Source organism: Rattus norvegicus, chromosome 2 (genome assembly GCF_021556685.1).
Source record: "Rattus norvegicus strain SHRSP/BbbUtx chromosome 2, alternate assembly SHRSP_T2T, whole genome shotgun sequence".
In the NCBI taxonomy this organism is placed as follows: domain Eukaryota; kingdom Metazoa; phylum Chordata; class Mammalia; order Rodentia; family Muridae; genus Rattus; species Rattus norvegicus.
Window position 1 is genome coordinate 183,588,893 of NC_141535.1, and position 19,467 is coordinate 183,608,359.

Consider the following 19,467-nt stretch of genomic DNA (forward strand, 5'->3'; position numbering starts at 1 on the left):
TCACAGAAAAACACACATGGTATGCACTCATTGATAAGTGGCTATTAGCCCAAATGCTTGAATTACCCTAGATGCACAGAACACATGAAACTCAAGACGGATGATCAAAATGTGAATGCTTCACTCCTTCTTTAAAAGGGGGAACAAGAATACCCTTAGGAGGGGATAGGGTGGCAAAGTGTAGAACCGAGGCAGAAGGAACACCCATTCAGAGCCTGCCCCACATGTGGCCCATACATATACATATAAGGTGGATACATACATACATATAAGAAGGATAAAGCAAAGAAGTGCAGGCTAACAGGAACCAGATGTAGATCTCTCCTGAGAGACACAGCCAGAATGCAGAAAATACATAGGCGAATGACATCATTAAACCACTGAACTGAGAACAGGACCCCCGTTGAAGGAATGAGAGAAAGGACTGAAAGAGCTTGAAGGGCTTGAGAGCCCATAAGAACAACAATGCCAATCAACCAGAGCTTTCTGGGACTAAGCCACTACCCAAAGACTATACATGGACTGACCCTGGGCTCCAACCTCATAGGTAGCATTGAATAGCCTAGTAAGAGCACCAGTGGAAGGGGAAGCCCTTGGTCCTGCCAAAGCTGGACGCCCAGTAACGGGATTCTTGGGGGGAGGGCGATAATGGGGGGAGGATGGGGAGTGAAACACCAATATAGAAGGGGAGGGGGAAGGGTTAGGGGTATGTTGGCCTGGAAACCAGAAAAAGGAATAACATTTGAAATGTATAAGAAATACCTAATTTAGTAAAAATGGGTAAAAAAAAAAAGATTTTACCTGACTGCACATGAATAGTGGCACTCTTTAGAAAGCAGAACATACAAACAGCAATCCACAACAGAGACAGGTCAACTTCCCATTGTTAGGAATTCCATCAGAACAGCAAGCAACTCAACTATAACATATATACACAGTGAGTGTCTAAACCCATTTGGGCTCCCTGGCTGTCTGTGAGCCTCCATTGGACTAGGTTAGGTTGGTTGATTCTTTGAGTTCTGAACTGGTGGTGTCCTTGACCCTTCTGCACTCTACAATCCTTCTTCCCCCACTTTTGCAGGATTCTGTGACTTCTGCATAATATTTGGTTTTAAGTTTCTTCCTCTGCACCCATCCATTGCTGGATGAAGCTTCTCTGGTGACAATTATGCTAGATTCCTTTCTACAAGTATAGCAGAGAACTATTAGGAACTGCTCCATTGACTTTTTCGTACAGCAGTCTTTGGTTCTACCTAAGGTCTCTGGACCATCCATTCTCTGGTTCCTGGCCCTCCAGATACTGCCAGGTTTGGGCTCATGATTGAGGCATGGGCCTCGGGTTGTACCAGTCACTTGGTATCCACACTCACAAATTCTGTGTGATTATTACCCTAGGACACCCTACATGTGAGATAGATTGTAGCTTGAAGTTTGAGTGGCTGGGTTGGTGTTCCAATTCCCTCCACTGGAAGGCAGGCCTGGTTACAGAAGTGGCCAGTTCAGGCTTCACATCCCTATTAAGGTCTTTGCGCCTTGGGCAGCACCCCGCGAGCAAACTTGAGCCTCGGGACCACAGGTAAGACCAACTTGTCTGCTGCAAGAGAGCTGCCTGGTGAGATCGGGACACACAGAGGCAGAGTTAATCTAGGACCGGGCACGTCCTGTGTTTGCCGGAGGTCCCACGCCCATGGATCCCGGCCCGCAGCAGCTCTCTGCTCCCAGACCCTGTGGGAAAGAGACCTCACCGCCTGATCAGGTGGGCACTCCTGAGGCTGCAGAGCAGAAGAGACCACCAACACTGCCCACCCCTGCCCACATCCCTGGCCCAAGAGGAAACTGTATAAGGCCTCTGGGCTCCCGTGGGGGAGGGCCCAGGAGCGGCAGGACCCCTGCCTGAGACACCGCCAGAACCTGAGGGAAACAGACCGGATAAACAGTTCTCTTCACCCAAATCCCGTGGGAGGGAGAGCTAAACCTTCAGAGAGGCAGACAAGCCTGGGAAACCAGAAGAGACTGCTCTCTGTGCACACATCTCGGACGCCAGAGGAAAACACCAAAGGCCATCTGGAACCCTGGTGCACTGAAGCTCCCGGAAGGGGCGGCACAGGTCTTCCTGGTTGCTGCCGCTGCAGAGAGCCCGTGGGCAGCACCCCACGAGCGAACTTGAGCCTCGGGACCACAGGTAAGACCAACTTTTCTGCTGCAAGAAAGCTGCCTGGTGAACTCAAGACACAGGCCCACAGGAACAGCTGAAGACCTGTAGAGAGGAAAAACTACACGCCCGAAAGCAGAACACTCTGTCCCCATAACTGACTGAAAGAGAGGAAAACAGGTCTACAGCACTCCTGACACACAGGCTTATAGGACAGTCTAGCCACTGTCAGAAATAGCAGAACAAAGTAACACTAGAGATAATATGATGGCGAGAGGCAAGCGCAGGAACACAAGCAACAGAAACCAAGACTACATGGCATCATCGGAGCCCAATTCTCCCACCAAAACAAACATGGAATATCCAAACACACCAGAAAAGCAAGATCTAGTTTCAAAATCATATTTGATCATGATGCTGGAGGACTTCAAGAAAGACATGAACTCCCTTAGGGAAACACAGGAAAACATTAATAAACAAGTAGAAGCCTACAGAGAGGAATCGCAAAAATCCCTGAAAGAATTCCAGGAAAACACAATCAAACAGTTGAAGGAATTAAAAATGGAAATAGAAGCAATCAAGAAAGAACACATGGAAACAACCCTGGATATAGAAAACCAAAAGAAGAGACAAGGAGCTGTAGATACAAGCCTCACCAACAGAATTCAAGAGATGGAAGAGAGAATCTCAGGAGCAGAAGATTCCATAGAAATCATTGACTCAACTGTCAAAGATAATGTAAAGCGGAAAAAGCTACTGGTCCAAAACATACAGGAAATCCAGGACTCAATGAGAAGATCAAACCTAAGGATAATAGGTATAGAAGAGAGTGAAGACTCCCAGCTCAAAGGAACAGTAAATATCTTCAACAATATCATAGAAGAAAACTTCCCTAACCTAAAAAAAGAGATACCCATAGGCATACAAGATTCCTACAGAACTCCAAATAGATTGGACCAGAAAAGAAACACCTCCCATCACATAATAGTCAAAACACCAAACGCACAAAATAAAGAAAGAATATTAAAAGCAGTAAGGGAAAAAGGTCAAGTAACATATAAAGGCAGACCTATCAGAATCACACCAGACTTCTCGCCAGAAACTATGAAGGCCAGAAGATCCTGGACTGATGTCATACAGACCCTAAGAGAACACAAATGCCAGCCCAGGTTACTGTATCCTGCAAAACTCTCAATTAACATAGATGGAGAAACCAAGATATCCATGACAAAACCAAATTTACACAATATCTTTCTACAAATCCAGCACTACAAAGGATAATAAATGGTAAAGCCCAACATAAGGAGGCAAGCTATACCCTAGAAGAAGCAAGAAAATATCGTCTTGGCAACAAAACAAAGAGAATGAAAGCACACAAACATAACCTCACATCCAAATATGAATATAACGGGAAGCAATAATCACTATTCCTTAATATCTCTCAACATCAATGGCCTCAACTCCCCAATAAAAAGAAATAGACTAACAAACTGGATACGCAACGAGGACCCTGCATTCTGCTGCCTACAGGAAACACACCTCAGAGACAAAGACAGACACTACCTCAGAGTGAAAGGCTGGAAAACAACTTTCCAAGCAAATGGTCAGAAGAAGCAAGCTGGAGTAGCCATTCTAATATCAAATAAAATCAATTTTCAACTAAAAGTCATCAAAAAAAAGATAAGGAAGGACACTTCATATTCATCAAAGGAAAAATCCACCAAGATGAACTCTCAATCCTAAATATCTATGCCCCAAATACAAGGGCACCTACATATGTAAAAGAAACCTTACTAAAGCTCAAAACACACATTGGACCTCACACAATAATAGTGGGAGATTTCAACACCCCACTCTCATCAATGGACAGATCATGGAAACAGAAATTAAACAGAGATGTCGACAGACTAAGAGAAGTCATGAGCCAAATGGACTTAATAGATATTTATAGAACATTCTATCCTAAAGCAAAAGGATATACCTTCTTCTCAGCTCCTCATGGTACTTTCTCCAAAATTGACCATATAATTGGTCAAAAAACGGGCCTCAACAGGTACAGGAAGATAGAAATAATCCCATGCGTGCTATCGGACCACCACGCCCTAAAACGGGTCTTCAATAACAATAAGGGAAGAATGCACACATATACGTGGAAATTGAACAATGCTCTACTCAATGATAACCTGGTCAAGGAAGAAATAAAGAAAGAAATTAAAAACTTTTTAGAATTTAATGAAAATGAAGATACAACATACCCAAACTTATGGGACACAATGAAAGCTGTGCTAAGAGGAAAACTCATAGCGCTGAGTGCCTGCAGAAAGAAACAGGAAAGAGCATATGTCAGCAGCTTGACAGCACACCTAAAAGCTCTAGAACAAAAAGAAGCAAATACACCCAGGAGGAGTAGAAGGCAGGAAATAATCAAACTCAGAGCTGAAATCAACCAAGTAGAAACAAAAAGGACCATAGAAAGAATCAACAGAACCAAAAGTTGGTTCTTTGAGAAAATCAACAAGATAGATAAACCCTTAGCCAGACTAACGAGAGGACACAGAGAGTGCGTCCAAATTAACAAAATCAGAAATGAAAAGGGAGACATAACAACAGATTCAGAGGAAATTCAAAAAATCATCAGATCTTACTATAAAAACCTATATTCAACAAAACTTGAAAATCTTCAGGAAATGAACAATTTCCTAGACAGATACCAGGTACCGAAGTTAAATCAGGAACAGATAAACCAGTTAAACAACCCCATAACTCCTAAGGAAATAGAAGCAGTCATTAAAGGTCTTCCAACCAAAAAGAGCCCAGGTCCAGACGGGTTTAGTGCAGAATTCTATCAAACCTTCATAGAAGACCTCATACCAATATTATCCAAACTATTCCACAAAATTGAAACAGATGGAGCACTACCGAATTCCTTCTACGAAGCCACAATTACTCTTATACCCAAACCACACAAAGACACAACAAAGAAAGAGAACTTCAGACCAATTTCCCTTATGAATATCGACGCAAAAATACTCAACAAAATTCTGGCAAACCGAATCCAAGAGCACATCAAAACAATCATCCACCATGACCAAGTAGGCTTCATCCCAGGCATGCAGGGATGGTTTAATATACGGAAAACCATCAACGTGATCCATCATATAAACAAACTGAAAGAACAAAACCACATGATCATTTCATTAGATGCTGAGAAAGCATTTGACAAAATTCAACACCCCTTCATGATAACAGTCCTGGAAAGAATAGGAATTCAAGGCCCATACCTGAACATGGTAAAAGCCATATACAGCAAACCAGTTGCTAACATCAAACTAAATGGAGAGAAACTTGAAGCAATCCCACTAAAATCAGGGACTAGACAAGGCTGCCCACTCTCTCCCTACTTATTCAATATAGTTCTTAAAGTTCTAGCCAGAGCAATCAGACAACAAAAGGATGTCAAGGGGATACAGATCGGAAAAGAAGAAGTCAAAATATCACTATTTGCAGATGATATGATAGTATATTTAAGTGATCCCAAAAGTTCCACCAGAGAACTACTAAAGCTGATAAACAACTTCAGCAAAGTGGCTGGGTATAAAATTAACTCAAATAAATCAGTTGCCTTCCTCTATACAAAAGAGAAACAAGCCGAGAAAGAAATTAGGGAAACGACACCCTTCATAATAGACCCAAATAATATAAAGTACCTCGGAGTGACTTTAACAAAGCAAGTAAAAGATCTGTACAATAAGAGCTTCAAGACACTGAAGAAGGAAATTGAAGAAGACCTCAGAAGATGGAAAGATCTCCCATGCTCATGGATTGGCAGGATTAATATAGTAAAAATGGCCATTTTACCAAAAGCGATCTACAGATTCAATGCAATCCCCATCAAAATACCAATCCAATTCTTCAAAGAGTTAGACAGAACAATTTGCAAATTCATCTGGAATAACAAAAAACCCAGGATAGCTAAAGCTATCCTCAACAATAAAAGGACTTCAGGGGGAATCACTATCCCTGAACTCAAGCAGTATTACAGAGCAATAGTCATAAAAACGGCATGGTATTGGTACAGAGACAGACAGATAGACCAATGGAATAGAATTGAAGACCCAGAAATGAACCCACACACATATGGTCACTTGATTTTTGACAAAGGAGCCAAAACCATCCAATGGAAAAAAGATAGCATTTTCAGCAAATGGTGCTGGTTCAACTGGAGGTCAACATGTAGAAGAATGCAGATCGATCCATGCTTATCACCCTGTACAAAGCTTAAGTCCACGTGGATCAAGGACCTCCACATCAAACCAGACACACTCAAACTAATAGAAGAAAAACTAGGGAAGCATCTAGAACACATGGGCACTGGAAAAAATTTCCTGAACAAAACACCAATGGCTTACGCTCTAAGATCAAGAATTGACAAATGGGATCTCATAAAACTGCAAAGCTTCTGTAAGGCAAAGGACACTGTGGTTGGGACAAAACGGCAACCAACAGATTGGGAAAAGATCTTTACCAATCCTACAACAGATAGAGGCCTTATATCCAAAATATATAAAGAACTCAAGAAGTTAGACCACAGGGAAACAAATAACCCTATTAAAAAATGGGGCTCAGAGCTAAACAAAGAATTCACAGCTGAGGAATGCCGAATGGCGGAGAAACACCTAAAGAAATGTTCAACATCTTTAGTCATAAGGGAAATGCAAATCAAAACAACCCTGAGATTTCACCTCATACCAGTGAGAATGGCTAAGATCAAAAACTCAGGGGACAACAGATGCTGGCGAGGATGTGGAGAAAGAGGAACACTCCTCCATTGTTGGTGGGATTGCAAACTGGTACAACCATTCTGGAAATCAGTCTGGAGGATCCTCAGAAAATTGGACATTGAACTGCCTGAGGATCCAGCTATACCTCTCTTGGGCATATACCCAAAAGATGCCCCAACATATAAAAAAGACACGTGCTCCACTATGTTCATTGCAGCCTTATTTATAATAGCCAGAAGCTGGAAAGAACCCAGATGCCCTTCAACAGAGGAATGGATACAGAAAATGTGGTACATCTACACAATGGAATATTACTCAGCTATCAAATACAATGACTTTTTGAAATTCGTAGGCAAATGGCTGGAACTGGAAAATATCATCCTGAGTGAGCTAACCCAAACACAGAAAGACATACATGGTATGCACTCACTGATAAGTGGCTATTAGCCCAAATGCTTGAATTACCCTAGATGCCTAGAACAAATGAAACTCAAGACAGATGATCAAAATGTGAATGCTTCACTCCTTCTTTAAAAGGGGAACAAGAATACCCTTGGCAGGGAATAGAGAGGCAAAGATTAAAACAGACACAGAAGGAACACCATTCAGAGCCTGCCCCACATGTGGCCCATACATATACAGCCATCCAATTAGACAAGATGAATGCAGCAAAAAAGTGCAGGCCGACAGGAGCCGGATGTATATCGCTCCTGAGAGACACAGCCAGAATACAGCAAATACAGGGGCGAAGGCCAGCAGCAAACCACTGAACTGAGAACGGGACCCCTGTTGTAGAAATCAGAGAAAGAACTCGAAGAGCTTGAAGGAGCTCGATACCCCTTATGAACAACAATGCCAATCAACCAGAGCTTCCAGGGACTAAGCCACTACCTAAAGACTATACATGGACTGACCCTGGACTCTGACCTCATAGGTAGCAATGAGTATTCTAGTAAGATCACCAGTGGAAGGGGAAGCCCTTGGTCCTGCTAAGACTGAACCCCCAGTGAACGTGAGTGTTGGGGGGTGGGCAGTAATGGGGGGAGGGTGGGGAAGGGAACACCCATAAAGAAGGGGAGGGGGAGGGATTAGGGGGATGTTTGCCTGGAAACTGGGGAAAGGGAATAACACTCGAAATGTAAATAAGAAACACTCAAGTTAATAAAAAGCTCTCTTTGTTAAAAAAAAAAAAAGCAAGAATGAACTGAATCTAGCCTCCTTCCAACCACCACATGCACATATGTAGCAGATGTTCAGCTTAGTCTTCATGTGGATCTTATAACAACTGGAGCAGGGCTGTCCTTAAATCTGTTATCTGCTTGTGGATCCCTTTCCCCTAACTTGGCCTGCCTTGTCTAGCCTCAATGGGAGACGATGTGGCTAGTTCTACAGTGACTTGATTTTTCAGGGTGGGGTGATACCTGGGGTGGTTGGTGGGAAGGACTGGAGAACTCCCCTTCTCAGAGAAGGGAGTAGTGGTAGAGGAACTATGTGAAGGGAGACTGGGAGGAGGGGGACTGAGATTATGATGTAAAGTGAATAAATAAATTAATTAGTGCAAAAGATTCCTGAGCACAGGGTCCTTGAAAGCAGTGCTATACTCTGCCCAGAGAAAACAGCAGAGATCTGGAGCCATGTGGTCCTGTGGACTGTGGTCTCCTGGTCACACCCACTACTAGACACGGTCCACAAAGGAATCAGTGAAGCTAATAGTCTGACCATTATTTAATGAATACACTATAAATTTAGTTTCATAATTTTAATTCAATAAACCTTTATTTCATTAAAAAAAAAAAGGGTCTTTGCTAGGATCCCCTTGCAGATTCCAGGGAGTTTCCATTGCACTGGATTTCTTTCCTCACCCTGAAATGATTCTAAATTCCACTGATCTCTCCCAGTACTCTCTGCTTCCATAATGTTCCCTCATCTTTGCTTAATCTTTCCCTACCTGCACACTGTCCCCAGGGAATCTATTCTATTGTCCCTCCCTGGAGAGACCCCTGCATTCCACACTTGAGCTCTCCTTGGTATTGATCCCAGGGTCTGTTGTATGATTGTTCTTTGCATTACAGCTAATACCCACTTTCAAATGAGTTCATTTCTGTGTGAACATGTGGGTCTGGGTTACCTCACTAAGGGAAAAGTATATTTCTATCCATTTGCCTGCAAAATTCATGATATTATATTTTATATCAACCTTGTAATAATCTATTGAGTAAATGTGCAATTTTCTTCATCCATCCTTCTGTGGAGGGTCATCTAGGTTTCCAGTACCTGTGTATTATGACTAAAGTCACTATGAACATATTAGGCAAATGTCCTCCTGGAAGGATGGAATGTCCTTCAGGTATATGTCCAGGAGTGGGATAGCTGGGTCCTGAGGTAGATGGAGTCCCAGTTATCTGAGAATCACTCATAGTGATTGTCATAGCGTCTGTGCATGTTACCATTTCTGCCAGCACTTACTCCACAGACTTACCTGCATGAGCTCTCACTTGTGTTTTTGATCTTAGCCATTCTGAGAAGTATCAGATAAAATTTCAGAGTCATTTTGATTTGCATTTTCCTGATGGATGTTAACCAAGGATGTTAAACATTTCCTTAAATGCTTCTTAGATATTTGAGACTCCTCTGTTCAGAATTTTCTGTTCAGATCTGTACCCCATTTTAATTGGTTTATTTGGTTTGATAATGTCTAGATTCTCGAGATGTTTATATACTTACTAAATTGGTCTCCTGTCAGATGTTAGGTTGGTGAAATTTTTGCATTTCAATAAGCTGCCATCTTTTCCTATTAACAGTGGCAAAATCTCTCATAAAAGCAATTCAGTTCATGAAGTCCTACTTATTAATTCTTAATCTTAGTGCCTGGGCTGTTGGTGTTGTGCTCAGCAAGCTGTCCCAGCAAGTGCCAATGCTCTCAAGGTTATTCCTGTGAGCATTTCTAATAGAGGAAATGATAACATTGACACCCAAACAGGTCAATATTAGGAATGCTTACAGAAGTGCATAGATACAACTGAATGTGGGTAAACAGAGAAAAGATGGGGCAGAAGACGAGACTCCTGTATCACAAACACCAAAAGTTAGAACTGCACATAAACCCAGAAATTGTGCTCCCTCTTTGTGGTGCTCCAGAACTCTCAGAATTCATTTGACCTGTTTCCATAGCACATGAACTTCTGCTGAGTGTAACAGAAGATGTGGAGTCAGAACTAAGTGGGCTCAAGGCTCAAGATGTTGCTGTAGTTAGGAACACTTGCTTCTACTCAGGAGAACACAGGTTTCCTTCCTAGTAAAGTTAAAAAAATAAAATAAAAAGCTCCGGACAGCCATCTGGATGCCAGTCTCGAGGGATCTATCACCCTCTTCTTATTTCTGTGGATAGCACACATGCAAGCAGTACCCACATTCATATTCAGAAATAACACCCTAAATATGAAGTAAACTGATTTTCCAAAACAGTGAACTGAGAAAATGAATATCTAAAGGAGGGAGACAAGGTTTTTATCACAGTTGGAAGAAACAGCCAAGAAAATCAGAGAGCCAGCTTCTGTACTTTAAATTTTCTGATATTTTAAAATGTGTCCTTACACATAGTTACTGCTAATATTAATGAATATGAATGTCCCTAGTGACATTACACTGAAACTGAACCAGTGGGGTGCTACTTAGAAACACTTTGTCTCATTCTGAAAGTTCTCAAGAACTAACATTCTCCATGCCCCCTTTTCCCTTTTTATTAAACATAGATTGTTTTCTACTACTGTATAATGAGAATACAGTTTGCCTTTCCCTACCTCTAATTCCTTACTTTCCCTCCCATATGGATCCTGTCCCTTCTGTCTCTCAGAAAATGAAAGGCTACTATGAAATAACAATAAACAACTTTGCCATGCTTTTTCTATTACTGTAACTTTGTACCTCGAAATATGGAAGGTAAGATCTCCTGTAGTTCTTTCATTGTTCATATTTTTTTTTACCTTCCTTGTGTTTTCTCATGTTTTCTTATGAAGGTGAGAACTGTCCTTTGAACTTATTTAAATATTCCATTGGATTTAGCTGGAAAATGCATGAATCTGTAGATTGCTTGTGGTAGGATGGCTGGTTTCACTGTTCTAATTCTACTGATTCATGAGTATGGGAGATCTTTTCATCTGGGATGTTCTTCAATTTGTTTCTTCAATGACTTGAAGCTTTTATCATATAAGACTTTCATTTATTTGGTCACAGTTAGGTCATGATGATCTATGTTGCCCGGGGCTATTTATTTCTCAGGTTGTCCTTTCTATAAAGAGGTGATGCTGAGTTTGTTTGTTTACTTGTAGTTAATGTAGCATCCAACTTCTTTGTTGAAAGTGTTTTTTAGCTGTAGGAATTCTCCAGTAGAATTTTATGGTCAGCGATGTTTCTTACATCACCTGCAAATAACATTTTAATTTCTTCCTTTCTGAATTGTGTCCCCTTAGTCTCCTTCACTGTTCTTCGGGCTCTACCTAAGACATCAATTCTCATATTAAATAAATATGGAGAAAATCGAAAATCTTGTCTTCATCTTGATTTTACTGGAATTGTTTTGAATTTCTCACCATTTAACCTGATGCTATTTATGATTGTGGTCTAAACTGGGTTCTTGTGTTTAGCTATGTCCCTTGTATCCCTAATCTCAACAGGACTTGTGTCAGTTATCACAGGGTGCTGGATTTTGTCAAAGACTTTTCTACACGTAATGAGATCCTCGTGTGGCTATTTGTTTCAGTTTGTTTATATGTTAGATTGCATATATTGATTTTTATCTACAGATCCATCCCTGCATCTCTGGGATGAAATTGTCTTTATCCTGGGAAATGACTCTCTGGATGTGGTCTTGGATTTCGTTTGCAAATACTCTATTGATTGTGTTTGCATCTGTGTTCATGAAGGAAATAGGTTTGCAATCTTCTTGCTTTGCTGGGTCTTCATGTGATTTGGGTAACTGTGGCCCTCTTCAATGCATTGGGAATTGTTTCTCCTACTTCCATTTTGTGAAAAAATTTGAGGAGCACTGATACTAACTCCTCTTTGTCATTCTGGTAGAATGTGCTAAAGTCATCTCACCCTGAGATTTTTTTCCATTGTGGAGAAGTGATTGGTAATGACAGGTTCTACTTCACTAGGGGATGTAAGTCTCTATGATGATCTTGATTTGACTGTGGTAAGTGGGACCTACTGAGGAATTTAACCCCTTCTTTTAGATATTACACCTTAGTGGAGTAGAAGCTTTTAAATATGCCCTTAGGATACTCTGGATTTCTCCAACGTTTAGTTAATGTGGATTAGGGATTGGTGATCTTACTGATTTTTTCAAAGAGCCACTCTTTGTTTTCTTTTCTTTTATTTCTTTATGTGTCCATGATGTATTTTGACCATGTGCAGCCTCAGTACCCCTCTCCTATCCACTCCACTGTCCCGGGAACACTTCCCTTCCTAATGTCACCCTGATGGTTCGATGTGTGTGTGTGTGTGTGTGTGTGTGTGTGTGTGTGTGTGTGTGTGTGTGTGTGTGTAATGTGTAATGACCAAATCAGAGTAACTAGGATTCCTATTTTTTAATCACTTACATTTGTAACCTGAGCTTCTCTATTAGTTCTTTTTTATATTACACTTATTTTTATTGTATTTTTTATTTACATTTCAAATCTTATTCCCTTTCCCAGTTTCCCAGCCATAAGCCCCCATGCCATCCCCTTCTGCTTTCTTTTATGAGTGTGTTCTCCCTCTCCAACCACCCACCTTGCCACGCCCCTGACATTCCCCTACATTGGGGGGTTCCAACCTTGACAGAGCTAAGGACTTCTTCTCCCATTGGTACCCAACAAGGCCATACTCTGCCTCATATGCAGCTGGTGCCAGGTGTCTGTCCATGTGTAGTCTTTGGGTAGTGGATTTGTCCGTGAGAGACCTTTGTTTTATTGATCCTTTGTATTGTTTTGGTTTTATTGACTTCAATCTTGAGTTTGACTATTTCTTTCTGCTTACTCCTTTGGATGGGTTTTTTTTTCTTTGTTTTTGTTTTCGTTTTTTTGACAATTCTATCTAGATTTTTCAGGAGTGCTGTTAGGTTTCTAGTTTGATATCTCTCCACTTTTTTAAATTATTTTGATATATTTCTTTACTTACACTTCAAAGGTTATCCCCCTTCCAGTTTCCTGTCCACAAGTCCCCATACCAGCCCCTTCCCCTCCCCCTCCCCCTCCCCCATGTGGGTATTCCCCCTGTACATCCCCCTTATTGCTCCCCCATATTCCCCTGCAATGGGGATCCAACCTTGTCAGAACCAGGAGCTTCCCCGTCCCTGGGTGCCCCAACAAATCTATTCTCTGCTACATATGCAGTTGGAGCCCTGGATCAGTCCATGTATAGTCTTTCAGTAGTGGTTTAGTCTCTGGAAGCTCTGGTTCATTGGCATTGTTTTATTTATGGGGTTGCAAGCTCCTTCAACTCCTTCAATACTTCCTCTAATTCCCCCCAAGGGGTCCTATTCTCAGTTTGGTGGTTTGCTGCTAGCATTGACCTCTGTACTAGACATGCTCTCGATGTGTTGCTCAGGAGAGGTCTATATCCAGTCCCTTTCAGCATGCATTTTCTAGCTTCATCAATCTTATCTAATTTGGGGCCAAATGTGGGTCAGGCTCTGAATGGGCATTCCTTGAGTCATTGATCTAAACTTTGCTTCCATATCCCCTCCTATGGATACTTTTTCCCTTTTAAGAAGGAGTGAGACATCGGCATTTTGCTCATCCTTCTTGAGCTACCTGTGATCTGTGGATTGCATCTTAGGTAATTTGAGCTTTTTGGCTAATATCCACTTATCAATGAGTGCATACCAAGTGTATTTTTCTGTGATTGAGTAACCTCACTCAGGATGATATTTTCTAGGTCATTCTGCTTGCCTATGAATTTCATGAAGTCATTGTTTTTGATAGCTGAGTTTTTGATAGCTTACAGTTTTTTATAAACTATAAGCTATAAACTATATTTTTGGATAGTCATAGTTTTTGATAGCACTGTTTTTGATAGCTCCATTGTGTAGATGTACCACTTTTTTTAATCCATTCCTCTGCTGAAGGGCATCTGGGTACTTTCCAGCTTCTGGCTATTATAAATAAGGCTGCTATGAACATAGTGGAGCATGTGTCTTTATTGTATGTTGGAGTATCTTTTGGGTATATGCCCAAAGAGGTATAGCTGGGTCCTCAGATAGAGGAATGTCCAATTTTCTGAGGAACCTCCAGACTGATTTCCAGAGTGGTTGTACCAGTTTGCAACTCCACCAACAGTGGAGGAGTGTTCTTCTTTCTCCACATCCTCGCCAGCATCTGCTGTCCCCTGAGTTTTTGATCTTAGCCATTCTGACTGGTGTGAAGTGGAATCTCGGGGTTGTTTTGATTTGCATTTCCCTGATGACTAAGGGTATTGAACATTTCTATAGGTGCTTTTTGACCATTTGATAATCCCCAGCTGAGAATGATTTGTTTAGCTCTGTACCCCATTTTTTGATAGGGTTATTAGGCTCTCTGGAATCTAACTTGTTGAGTTGTTTGTATATTTTGGATATTAGCCCTCTATCAGTTGTAGGATTGGTAAAGATCTTTTCCCAATCTGTTGGTTGCCCTTTTGTCCTAATGACAATGTCTTTTGCTTTACAAAAGCTTTGCAGTTTTATGAGGTTCCATTTGTCGATTCTTGATCTTAGAGCATGAGCCATTGGTGTTTTGTTCAGGAAATTTTCCCCAGTGCCAAAGTGTTCAAGATTCTTCCCCACTTTTTCTTCTATTACTTTGAGTGTATCTAGTTTGATGTGGAGATCCTTGATCCACTTCGACTTATGCTTTGTACATGGTGATAAGAATGGATTAATTTGCATTCTTCTACATGCTGACCTCCAGTTGAACCAGCACTATTTCTTGAAAATGCTGTCTTTCTTCTATTGGATGCTTTTAGATCCTTTGTCAATGATCAAGTGACTATAGGTGTGTGGGTTCATTTCTGGATCTTCAATTCTATTCCACTGATCTATCTGCCTTTCTCTCTACTAATACCATATAGTTTTTATGACTATTGCTCTGTAATACTGCTTGAAGTCAGGGTCTCTCCACTTTTTCATTAGTCACTTATTGCTATGAACTTGCCTCTGAGATCCACTTTCACTTTCTTGTGTACATTTGGGAATGATGTATATCCATTTTTATTTAATTCTAGAAAGTCTTTGCCTTTTCTTTAAGGGCCTCTATCATTTTTATAAGACTGCTTTAAGATCTGTTCCCATTCTTTAGCTATGTTGGAATATTCAGTGTCTGCTGTGGTAGGGTTGCTGGGCTCTAATGTGTGCAAGCTGTCCTGGGTGTTATTGGTTGTGCTCTTGATGCTGACATCGATGCTCCTGAGGCTGTGAGGATTATAGGTGTGCGTGATGAGATCTGCTTTTGTCTCTCCAGGATGAGTATTTTGTTCTTTCTCTCTGCTTCTTGGATTTTAGGAGGGTGTGGTGGCTTTCTGGTGCATTGTAGAAAACATTGTGTGCACCTGTTCTCATGGCCTGCTCTGCTTGCATGTTTCCAGCCTATGCCTTCTGGGATTGGAGGCTGTGATCATGGAATTAATAGGAGGAAGTAGGGTTGGAGTTCTTTGTGATTCCCTGTGATCCTCTGTAGGATACGGGGGAAATGGAGACTGCAGCAGGTTTTGTAATACAGAGCTAAGAATAAGAGTCAGGGTTTGTATTTGGGGAAGCAGAAGGAATTGTGTGGATCCAACATCACACTGCATGTAACCCTGTCAGGAGTGACTTTGGGATTAGGAGGGATGGGAGCTGTGGTTGGGTGCTGAGACAAAACAACAAGTGGGGAAAGGGAGGTCACAAGAGGAAGATCTTTGGGATCCACTGATGATAGGAAAGGTTGGGTCAGCTAGAAAGCCACAGGGGTTTGATGCAAACTATGAGATGAGACTGTGGGGTAGCATCTATGAGAGCAGAGGGAGAAATGAATATTGACAGGCACCAGCCAGGTTTCAAAAACTTATCTCAAGTTAAAGTAAGTTTAACAAAATAGCATTAACATTCAATCTAGCAAACATTTATATAATTTTAAAACAGAAAACATGGGCCAGCATTTTAATATTCTAGGTTTTCACCTGGAAGATGCAATGGTAGCCTGTTATGTCCTAACAGGTAAACAATACGAGGAACTAAGTGTCTTCCTAAGAGCACAGGTCTATGGCTTTATTAAAAGTCCTGACCTTATGTACTCATTGATAAGTGGCTCTTAGCCCAAATGCTTGAATTACCCTAGATCCACAGAACACATGAAACTCAAGACGGATGATCAAAATGTGAATGCTTCACTCCTTCTTTAAAAGGGGAACAAGAATACCCTTGGGAGGGAATAGGGAGGCAAAGATTAAAACAGACACAGAAGGAACACCCATTCAGAGCCTGCCCCACATGTGGCCCATACATATACAGCCACCCAATTAGACAAGATGGATGAAGCAAAGAAGTGCAGGCCGACAGGAGCTGGATGTAGATCTCTCCTGAGAGACACAGCCAGAATACAGCAAATTCATAGGTGAATGCCAGCAGCAAACCACTGAACTGAGAACGGGACCCCCGTTGAAGGAATCAAGAGAAAGGACTAGAAGAGCTTGAAGGGGCTCGAGACCCCATATGAACAACAATGCCAACCAACCAGAGCTTCCAGGAACTAAGCCACTACCCAAAGACTATAGATGGACTCACCCTGGACTCTGACCTCATAGGTAGCAATGAATAGCCTAGTAAGAGCACCAGTGGAAGGGGAAGCCCTTGGTCCTGCTAAGACTGAACCCCCAGTGAACGTGATTGTTGGGGGAGGGCGGCAATGGGGGGAGGATGGGGAGGGGAACACCCACATAGAAGGGGAGGGGGAAGGGTTAGGGAGGATGTTGGCCTGGAAACCGGGAAAGGGAATAACAATCAAAATGTAAATAAGAAATACTCAAGTTAATAAAGAAAAAAGAAAAAAAAAAGTTTCCCCATCAGACGAGATCGGGCGTGTTCAGGGTGGTATGGCCGTAAAAAATAAAAATAAAAAAAAATAAAAAAAAGAAAGAGAATGAAAGGAAAAAACAGTTTCCCCATCAAAAAATGTCCAGAACCAGATAATTTTCACAAAAAAAAAAAAAAAACACTCTACCATCCATTCTAAGAAGAGTCCTTGCTTATGTTCCTCAAATTATTTCATGAAATAAAAACAGAAAGATTATTGCCCAATCTATTATATGAGAGACTACAGTTACACTATAGAAAACACATACCAATTTCCCTTATGGATTCTGATGCAGGCATAATCATTAAATAATTGCAAACATATTCCAAGAACAATTAAAAATATCATTTACAATCCCAAGTTGGCTTTCTCTCAAGATGAGTAGGGGTACTTCAATATAAAAAAATCAATAAAATTAATTGACCACATAAACAAACTGAAAGAAAACAAAGCAAACAAACAAAAGGCAAAAAACAGGATTGTTAAACTGGGTCGAGACAAGGTCATTAAGAAGCAACCCCTTAATGATAAAAGTTCTTCAGAGATTGCCGCACAGATGATATGCCTAAATGGGAATATAGAAGAAGCTCATGTCAACATCAACTTAAATTGGGAGAAACTCAAAATCATTGTACAAAAGCAAAAGCAAGTAGTGGTTTCTCATTCTCTTAAATCTACTCAGTACAGCAAATGAAGTCTTAATTAGAACAATAAGGCAAGTGGCAAATAACAGGATACATACAGTAAAGTTGAAAGAATTTTTATTTGCAGATAGAAAATACACCAGAATTAGGTGAAAAACTTTACATGTCACTTAATACACATAAGTTAGGTCATCTATTCTGCTCAGTCCAATGCAGACAAGTTTCTCCAAAGAAAGTAGGTTGGGTTGTGCATCAGGCCAGTTGAATCCCAGTTTCCAAGACATCAGACAAGAATCAAACAACATCAACAGGGTAATTGTCAGGTAGAGTGTCCATGACCCTAGAGCTGCTCTTTGCCCATACACCATTTTGACATATTACAGCCGTTTTAAATCCTGAGCCACCGGGCTGCCTTTCCCCAGATTCACTGTAAATGCTCCAGCAATACTGTAGTCTAAACAGAAGTCATTTGTAAAAACACTGGTTGCTGCTGTTGGAAGACAGGTGTAGGTCATAGCCGTTAAGCTCCTAAAATGTCTTTCAGCATTCGAGTGATGGCTCAAAGCCAGGACACTGTATGGAAGACAGGGAGTAAAATGCTTCCTCCACCAAGTGGGGATGTGACTCCACCATTGACTTCCACCCCACGGTATCAGAGACTTCAGAAGCATGAAGTATAATGAAATCCATGGCCCTAGTCTTCAGGTGCTCTGTTTTGTGGAGGTCAGCCAGGATGAGAGTAGGTACAGCATTCTTCACAGAGAGGTTCCTGCACAAGGCATCCTCACACATGCCCTTCAAGCCCTGCAGGTCATACTTGTCAGCAGCTGCCAACAAACCTGTGGCCATTGAGCGGCTGTGGAGGTGTGGTGCCTTCCCTGTATAAATGAAGGCCATCATTTCCTTAAAGACTTGCAGGTGAATGTCATGGATCTCAATGCGGTTTGTTAGGCTCTCCAGCATTTCATGTTCAAACATGGCTCTGAAAACTGGAGAGCAAGCTGATAGGATGGCCTTGTGAGATCTGAATTCCTGGCCAGCTACCACCAGGCTGCAGTCTGTGAAGAGGGAATTTTCCCACAGCTCTCCTATGTCGTTGACCAACATCTGCCTTGGATCCTTGATTGCAGGTCTCATGTTATCTCCATGCATGCTAAAGGAGCGTTCTACTATGCTCACCTTGCAGCACAAGGTGAACTGGTCTTCAGGGAGAAGTCGATGCCTATGGGAGAGGAGGAAATCTCGAAGGATGAACTTTTTGTATCCCCAGTATTGATTTGGCAGAAACCTTAAAACATTTGACATTTTTGTAAGAAGATATTTCTCTCCTTGGGCGTTTATGATCCAGAACTGTACCTTTGCCCAAACTGGGCTCTTTGGACAACTGAGCAAACCCAGGTAAACAGACAGGTAATCTTTGCTTTCTTCATCAACACCATTTGGGAATATCCTCAAACACCATTGCATTTCTTCACTGGCCTCTAATGAGAACCTTGGGCTTGTAACATTTTCACGAATTCCATCCATGCAAAATGAAAAGTTGCTAATGGTCCACTCATAGCAGAACTTCTGAACACTGATATGTGTGTAGCCACAGCTCTTGGCTTCCAGGTCCCCTGACATGTCTTCTCGAGGTAGTTTGGAGGTTAAAGTTGATCTGAAAGAAGTAATAGAAGTTACTCTTTATTTTGTAGGGTACAATTATAGATACCCTTTAGATTTTATTTTCAATTTCTGCTAAATTTCCCCTTTTATATTCTTGGAAACTTGTATTTCTACAGGTTTCTCTAGGTTTCCATATTTGTTCCACTGAAGATAAGACA

At 41.4% G+C, this 19,467-nt stretch overlaps 1 protein-coding gene across 1 annotated transcript; it reads right to left on the minus strand.

The window, feature by feature from the left end:
• Positions 1-18,184: 18,184 nt before the first annotated feature.
• On the minus strand, positions 18,185-19,267 carry LOC134485753 (TD and POZ domain-containing protein 5-like). Its single transcript, XM_087643969.1, has one exon. The coding sequence runs from the start codon at positions 19,265-19,267 to the stop codon at positions 18,185-18,187; it is 1,083 nt and encodes a 360-aa protein (XP_087500095.1).
• Between the last annotated feature and the right edge of the window lie 200 nt (positions 19,268-19,467).

Coding starts and splice junctions, on each gene's coding strand:
- LOC134485753 (XM_087643969.1), bottom strand. CDS start 19,267: ATGTCAGGGGACCTGGAAGCCAAGAGCTGTGGCTACACACATATCAGT.